Source organism: Pterocles gutturalis, unplaced genomic scaffold (genome assembly GCF_000699245.1).
Source record: "Pterocles gutturalis isolate BGI_N339 unplaced genomic scaffold, ASM69924v1 scaffold13687, whole genome shotgun sequence".
Taxonomy (NCBI): domain Eukaryota; kingdom Metazoa; phylum Chordata; class Aves; order Pterocliformes; family Pteroclidae; genus Pterocles; species Pterocles gutturalis.
Window position 1 is genome coordinate 41,259 of NW_010110439.1, and position 17,028 is coordinate 58,286.

The window sequence follows — 17,028 nt, forward strand, 5'->3', positions numbered from 1 at the left end:
AAAAAAAAAAAAAAAAAAAAGGCACTCTGTTTTCATGCTGCAAGTACAAAACAGATATTAAAGAGGTGTTAAAAACATACCATGCACCCCTTTTCTGTTCCTCAGTTCAAGGACTCTATTCAATGAATAACTACACTTAATTGATGCGGCATTTGCTTGAACTTAACTGTCAAAATGTCTTGATGAGCAGATTTCTCACCCCAAACTATAATTTTCCATTAGTTGAGAACTTCAATCACTGATAAATTTCTTATTCTATGTCAATTTCAAATGAAAAAATCTATTATTTAAACAAGCAAAGTTTATACGTATAACTTTCTTGGCTTATAGTATAAACATAGTAGATAATTTAACTAAAATATTATGTATGCAGCAGGGAGCATTAAGTATTTTTACAGTAATCTGATGCACTATTGTAGTAATTATCCTACCACTCAGTGAAATAGAATATTTTCTGTTTTAACCCAGCATTCAAACCACATACATTTACATTCTTTTACAAGCTTTTCTGTGCAGTGAAAGACACTGTGTACGAAGTTGTGTTAAAAAATCAGAATGCTTGAAAAAAGCCCAGATTTTTATTTCAGCCTTTTTTTAGCGTACAAAGAAAATGGGGGCAGAAAGTTGCAGTGTAAATGGTAAGAGGGTGGATCTGTTCTCTGTATGTGGAGAGGAAGGACGGTCATTTATTTCTATCAGATAGTCTCAGTTTGGTGACTGCTTAAAAATATGTACTATCAGCTGAAAACAACTTGGAAGAAATGCCAAGTCCTACATACACTTGAGCCTCTCTGTTAATCTATTGAAACTGTCAATGTTATTTATAGTCCTTCTGTAAAAAACAGTTAGTGTCTGCAGTTAATGAAAGTAGTCCTAGGAGTAACCAGTGATCAAATTGCCTACAACACTCTTCAAATGCTCTCAACTCTATATGAGAGTCTCAGAACGGTCATTGTTTTTCTTAAGAGCCCTTAAATTTGGCTAGGATCCATTGATTTTTCTAAGAATCTCAGGTTTCTTATAAATAAAATAGTAAACTTTTAGCCATTATGGTCCAGACAAAAGCCCAAAAACACATCTTGACTGCACCCTAAACCTTCCAAAGCCACAGGCTATAGAGAAAAAAAAAAAGAAAGGAAGTGCATATGTATTTATTTTTTAATCTCGTTATTTTTAAGCCAATGTAATGACTTTGGAGGGCCTGAATCCTATTTCTTGGAGCATATGGAATATAAATTATAACAATTATGTTGAAATACCAAAATCTGCCTCTTGTAATTAAGGGTATTTTTAAAAAGAGACCTAGAAAATGTTCAGTTATTTTTTTAAATGGAAAACATCCCTTTAAAACACTGTCAAGTAGTTAAGTGATTGACAACACTAAAGAAATACTACAGATTACAAGGAAAACATTTCTTCTCCTCAGGCGTACTCTTTATTCTGATAACAACTATTACTTCTCACTGACAATATTATGAAAATTAAACTTATACTTGTGTTGGGGGCTCTTGTATCAGGGCCAAAGTTCTTCAGATTGAAAAAAATAAAAATTCTGGGAAAATTTGGACAAATCCTGAGATCCCTGAGAGTACAGTTGGCTTATGTTCAGTTTGAGATTTCTTCAGGCACTGAAGACAAAATAGATCTTCAGCTTTCAGGATGGTTACAAAGTTTTCTAGGGATGTTAAAGGTGACATCTGCCTCATGGCAGATTAGCATGGACAACTTTTATTTGCATTCATGGAAAGACTGATGAAAGCAGTATTAGTTATGCTAACATGCATAACATAACATAGCAGTTCTCAAAAGCAACAATCAGTGTGACAAGCCACATAGATTGGTGCAGAAAGCACAGAAAAGGACCAAAGATTCTTGTTACTAGTGCTCTAGAAGCTGCTGAATATGATGAACTGGAAAGTAAAGATGATGTTTGATAATGCCTTGCAGATCACTCCACTCTGTAATTTTAATACCTCAAGAACAATGTTTCCATCTTCATTTTTATGTCTGCTTTGGAGAGGAACCAGAGCAGAGTTTGAATTAAAAGTCTAGTCTGTATGAGGAGTTAAAAGAAAGGTGCAAAGGACAAGCAGTGAAACAGAGATTCAGTCCGTGCTCAAACAGTGGCTGTAAAGCTTGCAGCCGACTCAGACCCTGCAGACTTTGCCTTCATTCAGAGTCAAGCTCTAAGAAACGGGGGTGGGGAGTTCCAAGGACACAGAAATCCACTGGAATTTATTTTAATAGACACTGCTAGATACATACATACTAGAGAAAAAGTACCTAATATAATTTACATTACACTGGGATTTTCCAAACTCAGACAATATTTATTTATTATAGCTAAAGAGTTCATCTAATTGAAATGAGATTTGAATGTAAAACTTAGCAGAAATGGATCAGCTCCTGTGAACTACACAATGGAAAAATAGTAGACAGTGAGATCATTAGTTAGTACATTGCAATAAGCTGGAAACAGAAGAGATGTCTGGTTCCCTTAAAACTATTTATCGGCAGGTAATCTTTGCTCTGTTTGAAAGCTTTTGCCAAGGCAGCAAGACCAGAACTGACAGAAGGGCAAAAATCACTGCTACCTAACTAGCATAACAGTACAGGGACTTCTGAAGCTGTTCATTGATAGAATATCCCCACAGCTTCCTACATTTCCCAGGAGCATCACATAAGAAAAAAATGTCTAGACAGAGTACCGGTGATACCACAGAAGTCTCGAGAACACAAACAGGTATTTTATTTCAAACTTCTTTAAGTGGATCATTTCTATTGCATATCAAACAAATGGTTAGATTACTGTGAACATCTATAGGAAAATTCTGGGTCAGGCAACCTCACAAATTCATGAAAGGGTCAGAAGTCAGTAACAGAACTCACACTCAGCTCCCTCAGGAGCAAAATTAAGCTGAACATGGGATTCTGCTCATCAGTCATTTTGATGTTCCTTCATGACGGCAAATCAAACTATTGTCTTCAGTACAGGCTCCTTAAATTACTGTCAGCTTGCACACCAACTACAAGTTTCTATGTGAATGTTTTTGCATGGACAAATTCACATGTGAAGATGCAGACAATGCAAACACGTACATGTGCAATAGCAGGCAAAGCCTAGATGTCTGCTGATGTCCTCAAAATTAAAAAACTTTGTAGTTTTAGAACACCTCTGACAAAGATATATGCTGAAAAGCAGTAGTAAAGTGTATTTAAAATGGCAATGAATTGACTGTACATTACAAAAATCAGTTGAGATATGAAAAAGACAACTACAAATGTAGTAGTAATGAAAGCCTTGTTTCTCCTTTAGAGTACTATTTCATTAGTTTTAAAAATAATTCCTTCATTAAAATGAAAACACAGAAACAGTCAGTCACAATAGCTATCGCTACTGTCACACTTTGATAGTTACATACTGGTACCAGTACAGCCTCTTCTACCTTGCCATTCGTAATGCCCACCGAAGGTAGCAGAGGGAGCGCCACGCATCAGCTTTTGTGATCACATATGCTGCTATTCCTACGGATCAACCCCATCAGTACACAGCAGTAGTAAACGATAAAAAGGAGGCACTAAGCAGTCACTTACCATCCTACTGATAGCATTCTAGGGCTTCCCTCCCAGCTTCTGTCTTCAATGTTTGAGCTGGCGAGCAGTACAAAGGAGGCTGCTTTCTATGAGCTATAGACGGGCTCTCTGCTTCCAATTGTTCCTGCTCTCCCTTTTCTACATTTTTTATTTCTTCTCTGGGTACAACTGTCTTCACTTCCCACTGATGTCATCAGTCCTGTCATATATAGGTGTGTTCACAATTCCACTGCCTCCACTTAGCACTTCATAACTCACTCGTGTTCAGTCCCAAAGTACAGTATGTAGTAGCAACACCAGCAACCTTGTCTAGTAACATGTACTTAGGACGAAAGGGAGATTCGATTACATCCAAAAAGGAATGTGCCTAACTACTTGCAGACAGATGTATGGCACAGAGTTCCTGTAGAGTGGTATACTGCACCAAGACCTAAACAAACTCCTGTTTGATCTTTATGTCAATCAGACTGAAAGCAAGTCTCCCTAATTACAACTTTTTATCAGTACTGTACTGCAAAAAAATGGCAACATTTTGGAAAATAAGGATTAATTAACATGGGAATTTTAACCCTAAAACTATACAGTTTCAGTTCCTAGGAAAAGAAAGGTCATCTAAACACGTCCATCGCTGATGCGTTAAACACGCTGGTATCCCCTGGCAGCTGAGACTCCTGCAGCAACAAGACCAAAGCAAGTTGTTGTACCAACAACTTCTTGCACCTTAATTAATCAAATTAAGTCAGTGTTAGAACACAGGATATAAAGGAAACAAAGTCATTTGAAATACTCTGTGGATAACCTAGAAATAAGTTAAAACTTGAACCTGCATATTTTCCTACAGATCAACACAGCTAATTTAGGGTAACAGTAAAAGAAGATCCAACAACATCTAACAATGCCAAGTTCTTACAACTCGGAATAAATAAAGATACCTCCAAGACATGTGGCTGAGCAAGGAGTAAAACCAATGTACTCCCAGTCGTAAATCACACTGCCATCTTCAGCGTGTGATAATTCTGGTGTGTAGGGGACAGGATCACTGTCGCAGGATGCCTCATGACAGACTCGTTCTGTTGGCGGCTTCACGTCTTCACATTCCTCCTCAGGCAGTTCAACCTCAGTCTGAGTAAATGCGAGAAGAATTCGGCACTTCACATCTCGCACCTGTATGCCATTGCCACATGTGACACTGCACGGAGACCAGGGCTCAGGAATAAACCTGGAAATAACCACAGTGCAGTAGAAACACTGTCATTTTATTCCATATAACTGTGTCTGTGTGTGCACAGTTCAAACATAGCTAAAACACATCAATGTATGTCTATATACAAAGCAGACAATACATAATACTATTTGACACCCAAACAGAAGGCAGAATTAACTGTCTTAAGCCTTCAACTTGCCTTCCATCCCAGGCCATTTTTCAAAATTCAATAAAGGTGTAGGAAAAGGGGAGAAAGACTCATGAGGAATAGGGAAAGCTGGGACATAATCTAAAACTTTTCTCAAACTCCTTCACTGGAAAAAAATGAGAAACTCCATGAGGACGTATCTATACAATATAAAATAGCTCCCCCGGTACGCAGACTTAGGCATGTGCCAAAAGTGTATTTGTAGGCTACTTAAATTTGAGAAAGACCATCACCTTATGTCATACTAATAATCAGCAGACAGACAGAAGAAAAGCACTTTTCAAATCCAGCCATCTCCAATGCTCAGCACTGCAGGCTGCTGTTCAGATTTAACCTTGTAAGCCTCTCATCTTCAATAAAGAGGTCTGGCTCAGTCTATAATCCATCATTTTTACTAGAAAACATTTATGCTCCTGATGAACTATAGCAAAATCTTATTTTACAGATCATGAATTTACTGAATAAAAGGTGGTTTTAGTCTTCAATATTCTCTGTCTTTAAGGGTCACATTAATATCTGATAGTAATTTTCAAAATGGCACTAGAGCCAAAGGGCTGAATTTCATGAATAAAGTCATCCTGAGTGGCTCTGGGGGACAATTTATAAGAAATCAAATACACAGTTTCACAGGACATTTTTTCAAAAGGTTGCAGTTGCTCTTTATTATATGTCCAAAGGCAGCGGAAGATGAAAACAAAAATGGAAGATATAGGAGGGTATGTTAGACCAATGCTAAAAACATATTTGGAAGGAAAAATCCAAATTATGATTCAAAGATTTTCTCCTTATCTTTGATTAAGAATTATCTTTCTCTTTATTGCAGGAAAGCTGCCCTTACAAATACAACAACAGTTGTGTATGAAAAAAATCAGTATTTATGTACTGCATACACAGTAAGCATAGAAAAATGTCAACACAGTGTGGTTGATTCTGTGGACAGTTTATCATCTTGAGCCAATAACTTCTTGCCAGTATATACAGAGGAAGAATCAAACAGAAGAAAGGAGAACAGATGAGTGGGTAACCCAGAAGGATACTCTAGCTCAGTCCTTGGGGAAGTCACCTGAGCTGTGCTTGGGATAGACCCCAAGACAGACTGTCTCCTGTGGAAAACACTATTCCCGTTTCCAGTAAAGGTTACAAGGTACCTGGTTATTCTTTAAGGAGATGCTGATTAAATACCTTTACAACTCTACTGTGAAGATAAATAAAGATGTCAAAGCTCAACACTTTAGTTTCCTTGAACAGAGCCTCAAAATTTTAGTTAGAGCTCGCTGGTCCTTGCAAGAATTCAGTAAAGGGCACAGTCTCCCCAGCTGCTCCTGGAGCCAAGGAAAACTGCAAGTGCTCACCACTTCACAAACCTGGCTATTTTTGAAGTAGATGACTAAATTGATTTTTATTGGAAGAGTATTATCAAAACAGTGAATGGCTGTGTTCTACAGTGACAAAATCTGAGTAAGTGTACTGATGCAACCGAACAGCCCATCGGGCACAGCTGGTAGGGGTCAGTGTTCAGATGCTTCTGATGAGAAATTCGAACTGAACATCTGTGGGAAAAGCTGCAAAGAAAGGCTTTCTCTTACCCTAGCAGATAAAAATCAGCTTAGCCCTGAAACATCAGAGCTCGGAGTCTTTTCACAAACAGCCACACAAACTACCTGGCGTGGCCAAGGCAAAAATCACCCTCATCCAACAAAATGCTTAAGCATGTGCTTAACTTTGAGCATATGAGCAGTCCTTTGAAGTCAGTAGGACTACAATGTGTTCAGAGTTAAACTTAAGTGCTTTATTGGATCAAGGCCATTGCGCACGGGTTTAACAAAATTATGACTTTCCTCTCCTTCTGTGCTAAAAAAGAAGTATAAGTCCATTTGTACTTATGTACCTAACTGGAAAAATAAAATTGATGGACATTTATAGTTGAAAAGAGTTGACTGGTGTTCCGACCATACCTAGGAGCTTACAGTCTGAAAGCAAATAACTTTTTTTGGTAAAAGCATGACAGCAGCATACCAGAAATTAGTGTTAGTTTTGTGTACTGTTAGTTGAGTGCATTAAAACATTCCAAAAATAATGTATGATGCATTCTTTTGAATTCCTGTAGAAAGGAAAGGAAATTTTGAACCACAGCAATCCTTTCATTCAGCAACCAATTGATTTATAAAGAAACTCAGAAAATTCTAAGCATTTTTCCTTTGACTTATAGCAAGCCTACATTATAATTGAGGTTTTCCTGTTGAATATTAGCATCTGGTATTTTTCAGTAAAGTGCAAGATAAAAAAAACCAACACCCAAAATACTTTTTATTCTACCTTGGTGTTTGCTAAACTAGTCACAACTATTTATCTATTAAAACCCTAAATTATAGGACTTTTCAAAGGATGGCCATGTTAAAGTCACTTGAAGTACCTTCAACAGAAGCCAATGAAGACTGCTAATACAAAATTAGAGCATGGAACTGACTAGGCAGTGAGACAGATCCAAAGGTTTGCATTGTATCTAAATTTTGAGTTCAGGCATATGACTTATAATTTTTATTTTTAATTTAACATATGTACAACCAAATCCTATGACAGATCATTAAAGCAAACTCCATCAACCTCAGAAGTGATATATTTCTTACTCAGGGGCATTCACAGCATGCATGCGACAATGCTTTGGACACAATGCTTCCATGAAGTACATTCACTCTGCCTTTGATGGGCATACACTCAGAGTGATCTCAGGTCAGGATTAAGCATCATCAAAGCACTTGTATTACGGTGCTTTGGAGATCATCAGGAATTTGTAATGCAATGGATAGGATGGTGGTAAGTGAAAACTTTCTGAGATCTTTAAGTTTGTACATAAGACTCCTGATTAAAAAAAAAGAACAGAAAAATGCAAACCCAAGCACGCACAACTTTTCACAACCAGCTTTTTTGTACAGTCATTATTCCCAGTGCAATGTAGAAATCAAATGCTCCTGTAATCATTGGCACAAGGATCATGATGCACCCACTAAAGATGCAGTGGAGAGCATGTCCATGCCACAGTGTTATCAGTTTCACACTAATGGAAATGTGCATTCACCTGGCAAACTCTGAAAAAGCCAGTGTAGGATGACCTGGAAAATGAAGCAGTGACTGATGATAAAACTGGGACAGAACAGCCCAACCCAACCACATCAAATCTGAACTGAAAAAACTCAGCGCAGCCTTCTTCAGCTTTCTAAAGACTGGGAAAACATGGCGTCTCTTAATATTTTTTATTTTCCTCATGCCTGCAGTTCTTGCTTTCAGTTAAGACAGGAAATGCCTAAATCCTGAAAGAAAGGCTGTTCTTGTGATATTTCCAGTCCAACCTGCCTGCGCCAAGGGCTTTGGATAAAAGTTTGCAGAAGCACCTAAAATGCTGGCTGCTTACTGGGGCAGAACTCCCATGTCGCTGGCATCCTGCCCTCCCTGAAGCACCACCCTTGCCTGCTCTAAGCAGAGTTGCACTGTCAGGTTTTATCAGCCTTGAGTGTTGTGCGTTGGACAAAATCACCAGCCAATTTTTGGAGAAGAAGCTGTGAAAAATGTCTAATTCTCTATCACCAAAGGTACAACAGGGACATTTCTGTGAACATGACTCAAAACGCAATGAGCAGGAACCTTTATGAGAGACACCGCGTTTCATATTCAGCAAGTGCAACTCCACAAACCCAGTGATTACGTTTCAGCTCAGGTTGCTGAAAAAATATATCAGCTGTTGAAAGCATTTTAGCTTTGTCCTAAGCCATGACAAGGAAAGGCAGTTGAGGTGCCTATTTCTTTAACTTATGATCAATGAAAAAGATGCAAAAACCTTAGTGGAGCTTCTCTGTGAATCCCACTGTAACTAAGAAGGCTCGAGGGAAGAACGTTTAAAATAATTATTGATATCAACTGTCATCACATTCCACAACCGAAAACTAAAAAGGTCAGACCTACATTTTTCTTGGCCTCACTTTAAGGGCAGTCATTTTTTATTTTGCTAATAATAAAAAAAAAAAAAAGAGAAGCTTTTGAACGTTCCCCTTCTATGTAGATTCAGGACACCAGCCGTGGTAGACCACAGCGGCAGAAGTATTTATCTTCCACAAGCTGCTTTTGGCATATCCATCACTTGTGGGTTTTAAAACACAGCTGCATTTATTCTCTTCTTCATTATCAACTAAAATATCACACAAAAGCATAGAAAGACAGTTGTAATAAAAGGATGGACTAGAAGCTGAGACTTCATATTGTGGTTTAAGTTTGGGTGGCAAGAGAATAACTAAAATTAAAAGTGATGGCATTTTACCAAGGAAATCATAAGCCTCCTGCTAGGCAGAGGTGGGCTATTCGTTATCACTGTGCCATGTGTAAATTATAGAAAACAAAGTTAAACAGATCCAAACCAGAGGGAAATCTTGTTGTAATTTACTCTGGGAGAAGTAACAGCCTCTTGTTACAGTTTCTTTTTAAACTCTAAATCCTGACCCAAAAATCCCATTCCAGCTTGAACAGACTGGAGCAGTTAGGGCATGAGATTTACAGCATCCAGGGAGAAACTGCTGTTTGCAAACCACGGTCCACATGACCAACAGGCAATCTGCAAAAAGGAATGAAGTCAGGGATCAGTTATTTCTTGTTTGGCCTTGCCTGCCAGCTTCCTTAAAAGCAGGTGGCAGCAGAAGACAAGTAAAAAGAAACTAACAGGGAATCTGGCTGGAGCATTCCAGGGGGGTCCCAGGAGAGCCCCGAGTACCCAGCCCAGGAACGCACAGCACCTCAGCAGCACCTCAGGGAAGATAATGGCAGAGAACAGACATCAGCAAGAAGTGGCTGGAGAAACCTTTTTGGCTTAAATGAAGATGCTTCTGGAAAATGTGAAGGGAAGATTCACAGGACAGGATGAGGATCATGAAAGATGGAAGAAAATCTAGGTCTCCAGAGTAAGTGAAGAAGAATAAACCCCAGGAAATTGGAAAACTGCACAGCTGTGACAGGACATGCCCTGTGAATTCAAACACGTGGCTGCATTCACACTGTGAGGCTGGAGCGGAATACATCAGTCATGTCTAGGAAGGCATTAATAACTGCTTTCTTTGGGAGGACAAGGTACAAGGGAACCCATTACAAAGTTTCCGGCTCAGCTTTATTATATTCTAAATATACTCTGAAGTACATGCTGTGTTCCCTGCCAATCCTCCCTGCTTGTTCTGTCAGACTGCTGCTGAAGGATCCCAAAAACCTAGAGACTGTGTTAGCTCACAGTTGCCACAGCATGATTTTGTAATGCTAGAGATATTTTTCTTTATAGCTTCATGCTGAATCCTCTTTAGAGGTGGCCTCATATACCTTAATTCTGATATGCTGACACCCAACAGGCGCATTTAATTGCATCACCCCCTTCGACAATCACACTTTATATCTTTGCTACTACTGTGCTTGAATTCAAGGCCACCAATTTGGGGAGTGAAATAACCGCGCACAGTAGGTTGACACTTGACTCAAGAGGATGGAGCAGTGAAAAGTTTAAAGTACAGTCACAATAACTGCGCAAACACCTGTTTGGCAAGAGGTTTCTTCTGTGAGTCAGTGCAGGTGTAAAGATTTTATTACTCATGATCACACCTGTTGGTACATGTGTGCCAAAATCAGGAATAGCTAAATGGAGGAAGAAAAATAAGAAGTTATGGGGCACACTCTGCTCTCAGAGCAATATAAATTCAAAGTAACTTCAGTAAGCTCATCTCGTTTATTTTAAACTAACTTTGTTACAAATGAATGCAGGATCTGGCTAAGCACAACAGAACACTGTTCAAAATCTCTCATGACAACCTTCGGGAAAGTTACTACTTTCTAGAAAGTTATATACTGTATATTGAATATATTACATACACACAGCCATGAAACAAACACAGTGGATATAAGCAATTGTGTGGATGCCTTAACATACAAGGGACAGGAACAAGTGCAGCTGGATTTAAGTTATGCTTTCATCCCCAGGACTTTAACATTGCAAGGCTCACCCTCATCAGCTTTTAAGGGGACTCTCAAAATCCAGATGTTATTTCACATACACACAGGTGTAAAATGTCACAACTTATCCCCACAGATTCAGCCAAGCTCAGAGATCAGCAGGTTTTTCTCTCTTGCTTTATGCATTGGTCTTGCCCCCCAGGGAAATCCTGGCAACTCTACAAAGTACCTCTTAGTTTTTAATACAACCACTCCATTCTTGAGGTAACAGCAACGGCTAGGATAAAACTGAATTAATTTAATTTACTTCTGATGAAATACTTCCACATGCATTAATTAGGCTTAATTGGCTAAATTAAGATCCCTTTGCATTGCTTGAACAATATAGGCACATTATAATAGAGTAGCTCTGTGTCATCCAGCACAGGAGCTCCAGAAGCGAAGCTACTAAGATGTAAAATTAGGAACAGCTCACAACACAACTTAACTCCCAGGGAGGGCCAACTGTCAAAGCAAACTGCATAGCAGCAGTCATTCCAGATGATCTGCAAAATATGCTGAAATATTTCTTCACTGTGAAAGACAATGTACTTACGTTGGCTCTTCTGAGACTGTCCTGGTCTCTTCCATTTCATGTGCCTGTTTAAACCACGGTAATTTTGCTTCCACTGGACTTTTTTCTGGTAGAGAGGGAAAAAAAAAAACAAAAAACAAATTCAGTGATTTCTCCAAAATCAAAGCAATACATAGATTTCAGTATTATTCACCTTAGCACTTCACACTTTACATTGCCTATTGATCTCATGGTTTGAATAAAGATACACTGGATAATAAAACAATTTACTAAAAAATTTCTTCATTATGTTTGAGCTCCATTCTGACACCCCTTTTTACTGAGAGGGTACCAGCAATCCAATTTCCATTCCTGATTAATTTTTTCTTTCCTTCCCACATCTTCCCTAAACACAGTTTCTAGTAGATTGTAGCTTATATCTCAGAGTAATGGATTATCATCATAACTTTAGTTTATAGCTGAAAAAGAAGCCAGAGTAAAGCAAACGTACATTGTTCTCCAGATAGACCTGAGAAAGAGATTCCAGACAAACTTTCATTAGAAAATTTTCAAATAAAATAATGGTTGGTTGGTTGTTTTTTTTCCTGAGTTAGCCAGCTTTCCCAAAATTAGAAATTAATTTAAAACATAACACTAGCTTATTTTATCTGTCTATACATCCTACACTTCCATGATGCTTTTGCTTGGAGTACTGTAAGCCAATTGAGGATCTGTGCCCCCAAACTTAAATAAAACCCCAGAAGAAGGTTCTTAAAATTTCAGTGTTAGTTTCTACTTCATGGTTTAACCCTGAGTAGGTTTCTGCTTGAAGAATTCTCTAGAGTCTGAAAACATCCTGAAGAGAAACATAGGGTTGTCTACAGATAGCTTTCACTTTTTCTGTGTAAATCTTTACTGTCAGTTGTGAAGGTCTGAAATACAGCCTTTCAAATAACAACTGAAAGAATTGGAGTAGCACCCACTAAAATTTTCTGGGCCCAGAGGGACAGAAATGAGGAAGATACAAGATACACTAATTTCCCCCCTCATCTTTTTTTTTCTCTTCACCTTCCCATCTACTATTTTATTCCTTATCAACTCTTTTAAAGAAAATTTGTCAATTTACATCGTTACAGCCTTGTTAAAAATGCAGAAATGGGAAAACAAAACCAGTTTGATGATAACTTACTGAATGGATGAGCTCCACTGAGAATGTTGTCACATTCAATGAGATGCAAACGAACTCGATCCCAGGTGATGCACACGCGGAGTATCATTCCTATTTCAAGTGTTATTGAACAACTCCTCCTCCCCACTTTGAACTCATTAATTCTGGTTTTCCCAATATGACCAGGCTGTCCAGATTCAGTTGGCATGTTCACCTCATGACAGTCTGGCTACATTATCAGCAAAAAATATCAACAGGGCACTTTTCCTAGCACCAATAATTAAAATGCTTGTGTCTGCCAAGACTGAAATAAGTCCTAGTAAATTCCAGCTTCTGGCATTTCTGAAAAAGGTTACCAGGGGCTTTTAATTCTCTTAACAAAAATGTAAAACAATAACAGACCCAGACAAAATTCCAGTTACCTTTTGGCTTGTAACATGGTATTGGCACGATGCACTCCTCTTTTATGTGTAGTTTAAGTTGTGGATTACAGCCCCCGACGTGCTGCCCGCGGTGGTCGATACACAGCACTACTCGGTAACGCAAGCCTCGGCCACAGGTCACTGTGCACTGCAGGAGACAACGCAACCATCTCAGGCAGTTTCTTTTTTATTACATTTACAAATACTGTTAAAAAGCAAGTTAGAAGTACTGATGATGTGTTCACTGAAGTTTTTCCACAATCAGAGACGTATGAATTCATCCCTGTATTGCTGGGTGAATACAGGAAAGGTTGATGCTGGAAAAAATGTCTAAGTTTTGGGAACACAAGTGCTTTCTCGGGGTTCTGTAAGGCTTATCTGATTGGCAACAGGCTGAAACAGAAGTGGCCACGTACTGAGAATATTCTCTCTCAGTGGTCATATTCAGTTATAGCTGGGTCAGACGTGCTGCAGGAACAGTTTCTTCGCTATTACGTCAGCGACGTCATCTGGATGAACTAAGGAATTACCGAAGTGTTGAGCTATCTGACACTATCAGATAACCACAGCCCCGATAAGTTGGATTCATGTTCTTGTTACTCTAAGGAAAGGTAAGAGTGCTGGAAAATCACCCTTCCAGATATGTCAGCCCCTAGACAGACATGCCATTTGCTATTAGATGCAGTGAAATATTACGTTTATCAAGAGCTGAGAGACAAATGACCTGATCGCAAAGGGGCCTGACCCCTGGCTCTAATTTCTCCTCCATGTAAAGGAGGAATTCAATGCATTTTTCTCCACACAGACATGTTAACATTTTGATTATCAGGCCGAATTACTTAGCACAAACTTCTCCTAGTAAGTACTATGAATTTCCCTTGCAGGGCTGTATTTTTCTGGTAGCCCTGTGCTCACAAATACACGGTAACACAGGAGCAGAGTCTTTCTTTAGAAAACAAGAACAAATGTCCAAATTACTTCTCAACTTACTTGAGACCATTCCATTGCCACCCATTTAGGACAATCAAACAGATTGCAGGTTTGAATGACTTTGGGTTTGGGGGCATACATGCATTTCCATTCTTCCACTTGCAGTATCTCTCCATGTATGGTCTCCTCCACACACACAAAACTTCTCCTCTGAATACCACCTCCACAGGAAACTGAACATGCAGTCCAAGGGTTATGTTCCCACCTAGAAAAAAAACTCACACATATTAAAAATAAGGATATTTTTTTATTCCACTAATCTCTATTAAAAGCGCAAATTACTGAACTGAACTTCAGTGTCATTAAAACCCACTGACAGTTTGTTGCTGGATTCTTACGACACACTGAATATAAATACATTTAATTACAATGCTATCTTACATTACTCCAGGCTTAAATTCCTGTGCAAAATTAGAAGAAAAATAGAACTATAAATTTAAGTACGTTTCTCTAAATGACTGAAAATCTAGTTCTTATACACGTGTTAAAGATCTTGTATAGTCAGATAGACTGAGTTTGATTACTGGAATGACTTGCAAATAGTCTAAATCATCTAAACAGAATATTTTTCAAAGGTAACTCATATGGTCACATACACTCTTGTTACCATTGTTAGAGACCAAGAAGTACATGTACTTGTGATTAATGAAATCCAAAGACAAAGACAGATCTGTTTGTGCTTACTGAGGGTGTTATCACCCACAGTTGCTCATCACTGCTCACATCATGCAGACTACCCTTAAAAAAATCTGTTCATGAAAGAATTTTTATGAGAACTCTAATACTTGCTTTGGGCAAGCCCAGCCATTTAATTTCAAACCGTCTTCATCTGTAAGGACTGTGAACAAATTAAATAGTGACAGGTACCATTTGGCTGGTCATCACTGCAGTTCTGCAAGAGTTTTCCACCCTCATTAAAATGCCATTGAATGAGTTTGTATTCACATTTTCCAACTAGCTTCAAGCAAAATTCAGCTGGCTCATCCATTTCAGCTGCTTTGGCTAACCTAGCTGATTTCTCCTGAAGCAGGGAGATACACAGAATAAGAAAAACTCACACAGCTCTGTCAACCAGCAGAACGTGGATGACAAACAACCTGCTGGGAGGGAATGTCTTCAGAAGTCCATCTATCCATGATCTTGGACCTAACTACAATAAAGATGGAAATTGCTCCACCATCTGAAGACGTATGTGGAGGTTTTAAGGTTACAAACTCTGTTTAATTTATCTCTTGTTCTTAGCATGAATGTACATTTAAGCAACCACTTCTCAACAAAACCCAACCTCAATAATGTGCTGCTCCTGCCGTATTTAGAGATAACAGGTTTCTATCATAGCATTTGTCTTCAGGTTCCACTAAGCCCCACACAACGTTTCCTCACCCTTCACCTCCTGTCTCTTGCTTTCTTTCCACCACCCACCCAAATCAAAGGTAAGCCCTGGGAAATGATTGAGTTCTGCAGCACATCTTATGGTTCATCAATGTCTTGTTAGTTTAAAAAATTATTCCTTTTAGAGCTGCAGGGGCTCAGAAAGGGTCATGAAAAAATTCTATCCATCATGAACAATGGACTCAGCAAGTACTACAATATCTCATCAAAATCAATTAATCAAGAGTAACTTAGCTACTGTAAAGGAAATCAATCTCAGAGTAGATGAAGCAAAGGCCTATAAATCAAAGGTAAATTTAAGTAATTACTACACACTTTTTGTGATACAGCAGGTAAATCAAGGACACTTCCTATTTTAAGCAATTCATTAGAGTGCCTACAAAAACATATTAATCATGCTTAAGCTCAACAGGAGAATGAGTATGAAACACACAGCAAGCCATGGAACGTCAACCATAGAATATATACTCAAAAGGACTCAGAATAAAGCTATTTGCCCAGATACTCGTATGGTATCACAAGTGCAAAATATATTTGAAGAGCAACAGCTACACTTTTCTTTGACTTAAACTAATGGCAAGCGTTAATTCATTTTCTTACAAAAACGTCAGGAACTAAAGAGCAATTAGCTGTTCAATGAATTAGCAGCTCATGGGTTTATATATTTAAGGCTCACTGTGCTATATGTAATACTAGCCTTACAAGTGTTTATAGCATAAAGTTTTATAGTTGTTTTTCTTTATCTCATCAGTTTCGAACACACTCCAGATCCCATACTCCCATAAGCATTTTCAAGATGGAGTGAGGTCCATGGCTACTGGGGAAAAGGGGGGTCTTGGGCAAGCAGTCAAGGAGATACTTTCCAGAACCCACAGCTGTCAAGGGATCCTCAACAGTCCAACAAGTCTGAAATAAATGGAGGCATTCCAAAAGCTTTAAAAGAAAATTTTCATCCTGGGAAATTTTTCTATTTATTTCAAAAGAACTCTCCATCTGTAAAAATATTTCAGTGGGGCATTTACAGCTCTAGCCACAGGAGAACTCTTTCAAGATCTTGCGGTGCGCACCACGACTTTCCCACAACTTCCTCGTGTGAATGGGAAGGTAGCGGTAAACGCCGCAGGACTGCAAAGCAGCCCTCGCATGGCCCTCATGTTGCGTAGGAGGTGTGATGTATGACTGCTGGTCAAGGCGAAGGGGTCTGTACGGCTTTGCTCAAGCATATCTACAGCACTTGGGTTTTCTGCCTGCTTTGCAAGAACGGTCTTAGGTTAGCACATACGAAACAGGTAAGAGAAGAAAAAGCGAAAAGAAAAGGTGAAGAAGCCCTGGCACAGACTAATGCATTGCATTTATTTAACAGGCAACAGCCCAGAGAAAATAAATCCTGCTACACTGGGGCAAGACTGCATCCACACTGGACCAGACTCACCTCACAATGCAAGTATACAAACTGGCTGTTTCAGCTGCTGTTTTCTTGCAGAAATTCCAGCACAAAAAGGTGCTTTTACACCTCCATTGTGC

General features: G+C 38.8%; 1 protein-coding gene across 1 annotated transcript in view; it reads right to left on the reverse strand.

Moving 5' to 3' along the window:
* The window catches only part of ADAMTSL3 (ADAMTS-like 3), a gene marked incomplete at its 5' end in the record, with an annotated part of 100,098 nt that overhangs the window by 38,180 nt on the left and 44,890 nt on the right, over positions 1-17,028 (reverse strand). Inside the window, 4 exons of the mRNA XM_010073380.1 lie at positions 4,527-4,813; positions 11,575-11,659; positions 13,123-13,270; positions 14,113-14,317. Coding sequence (XP_010071682.1) covers positions 4,527-4,813; positions 11,575-11,659; positions 13,123-13,270; positions 14,113-14,317 — 725 coding nt within the window. The remainder of the gene's footprint in view (positions 1-4,526; positions 4,814-11,574; positions 11,660-13,122; positions 13,271-14,112; positions 14,318-17,028) is intronic.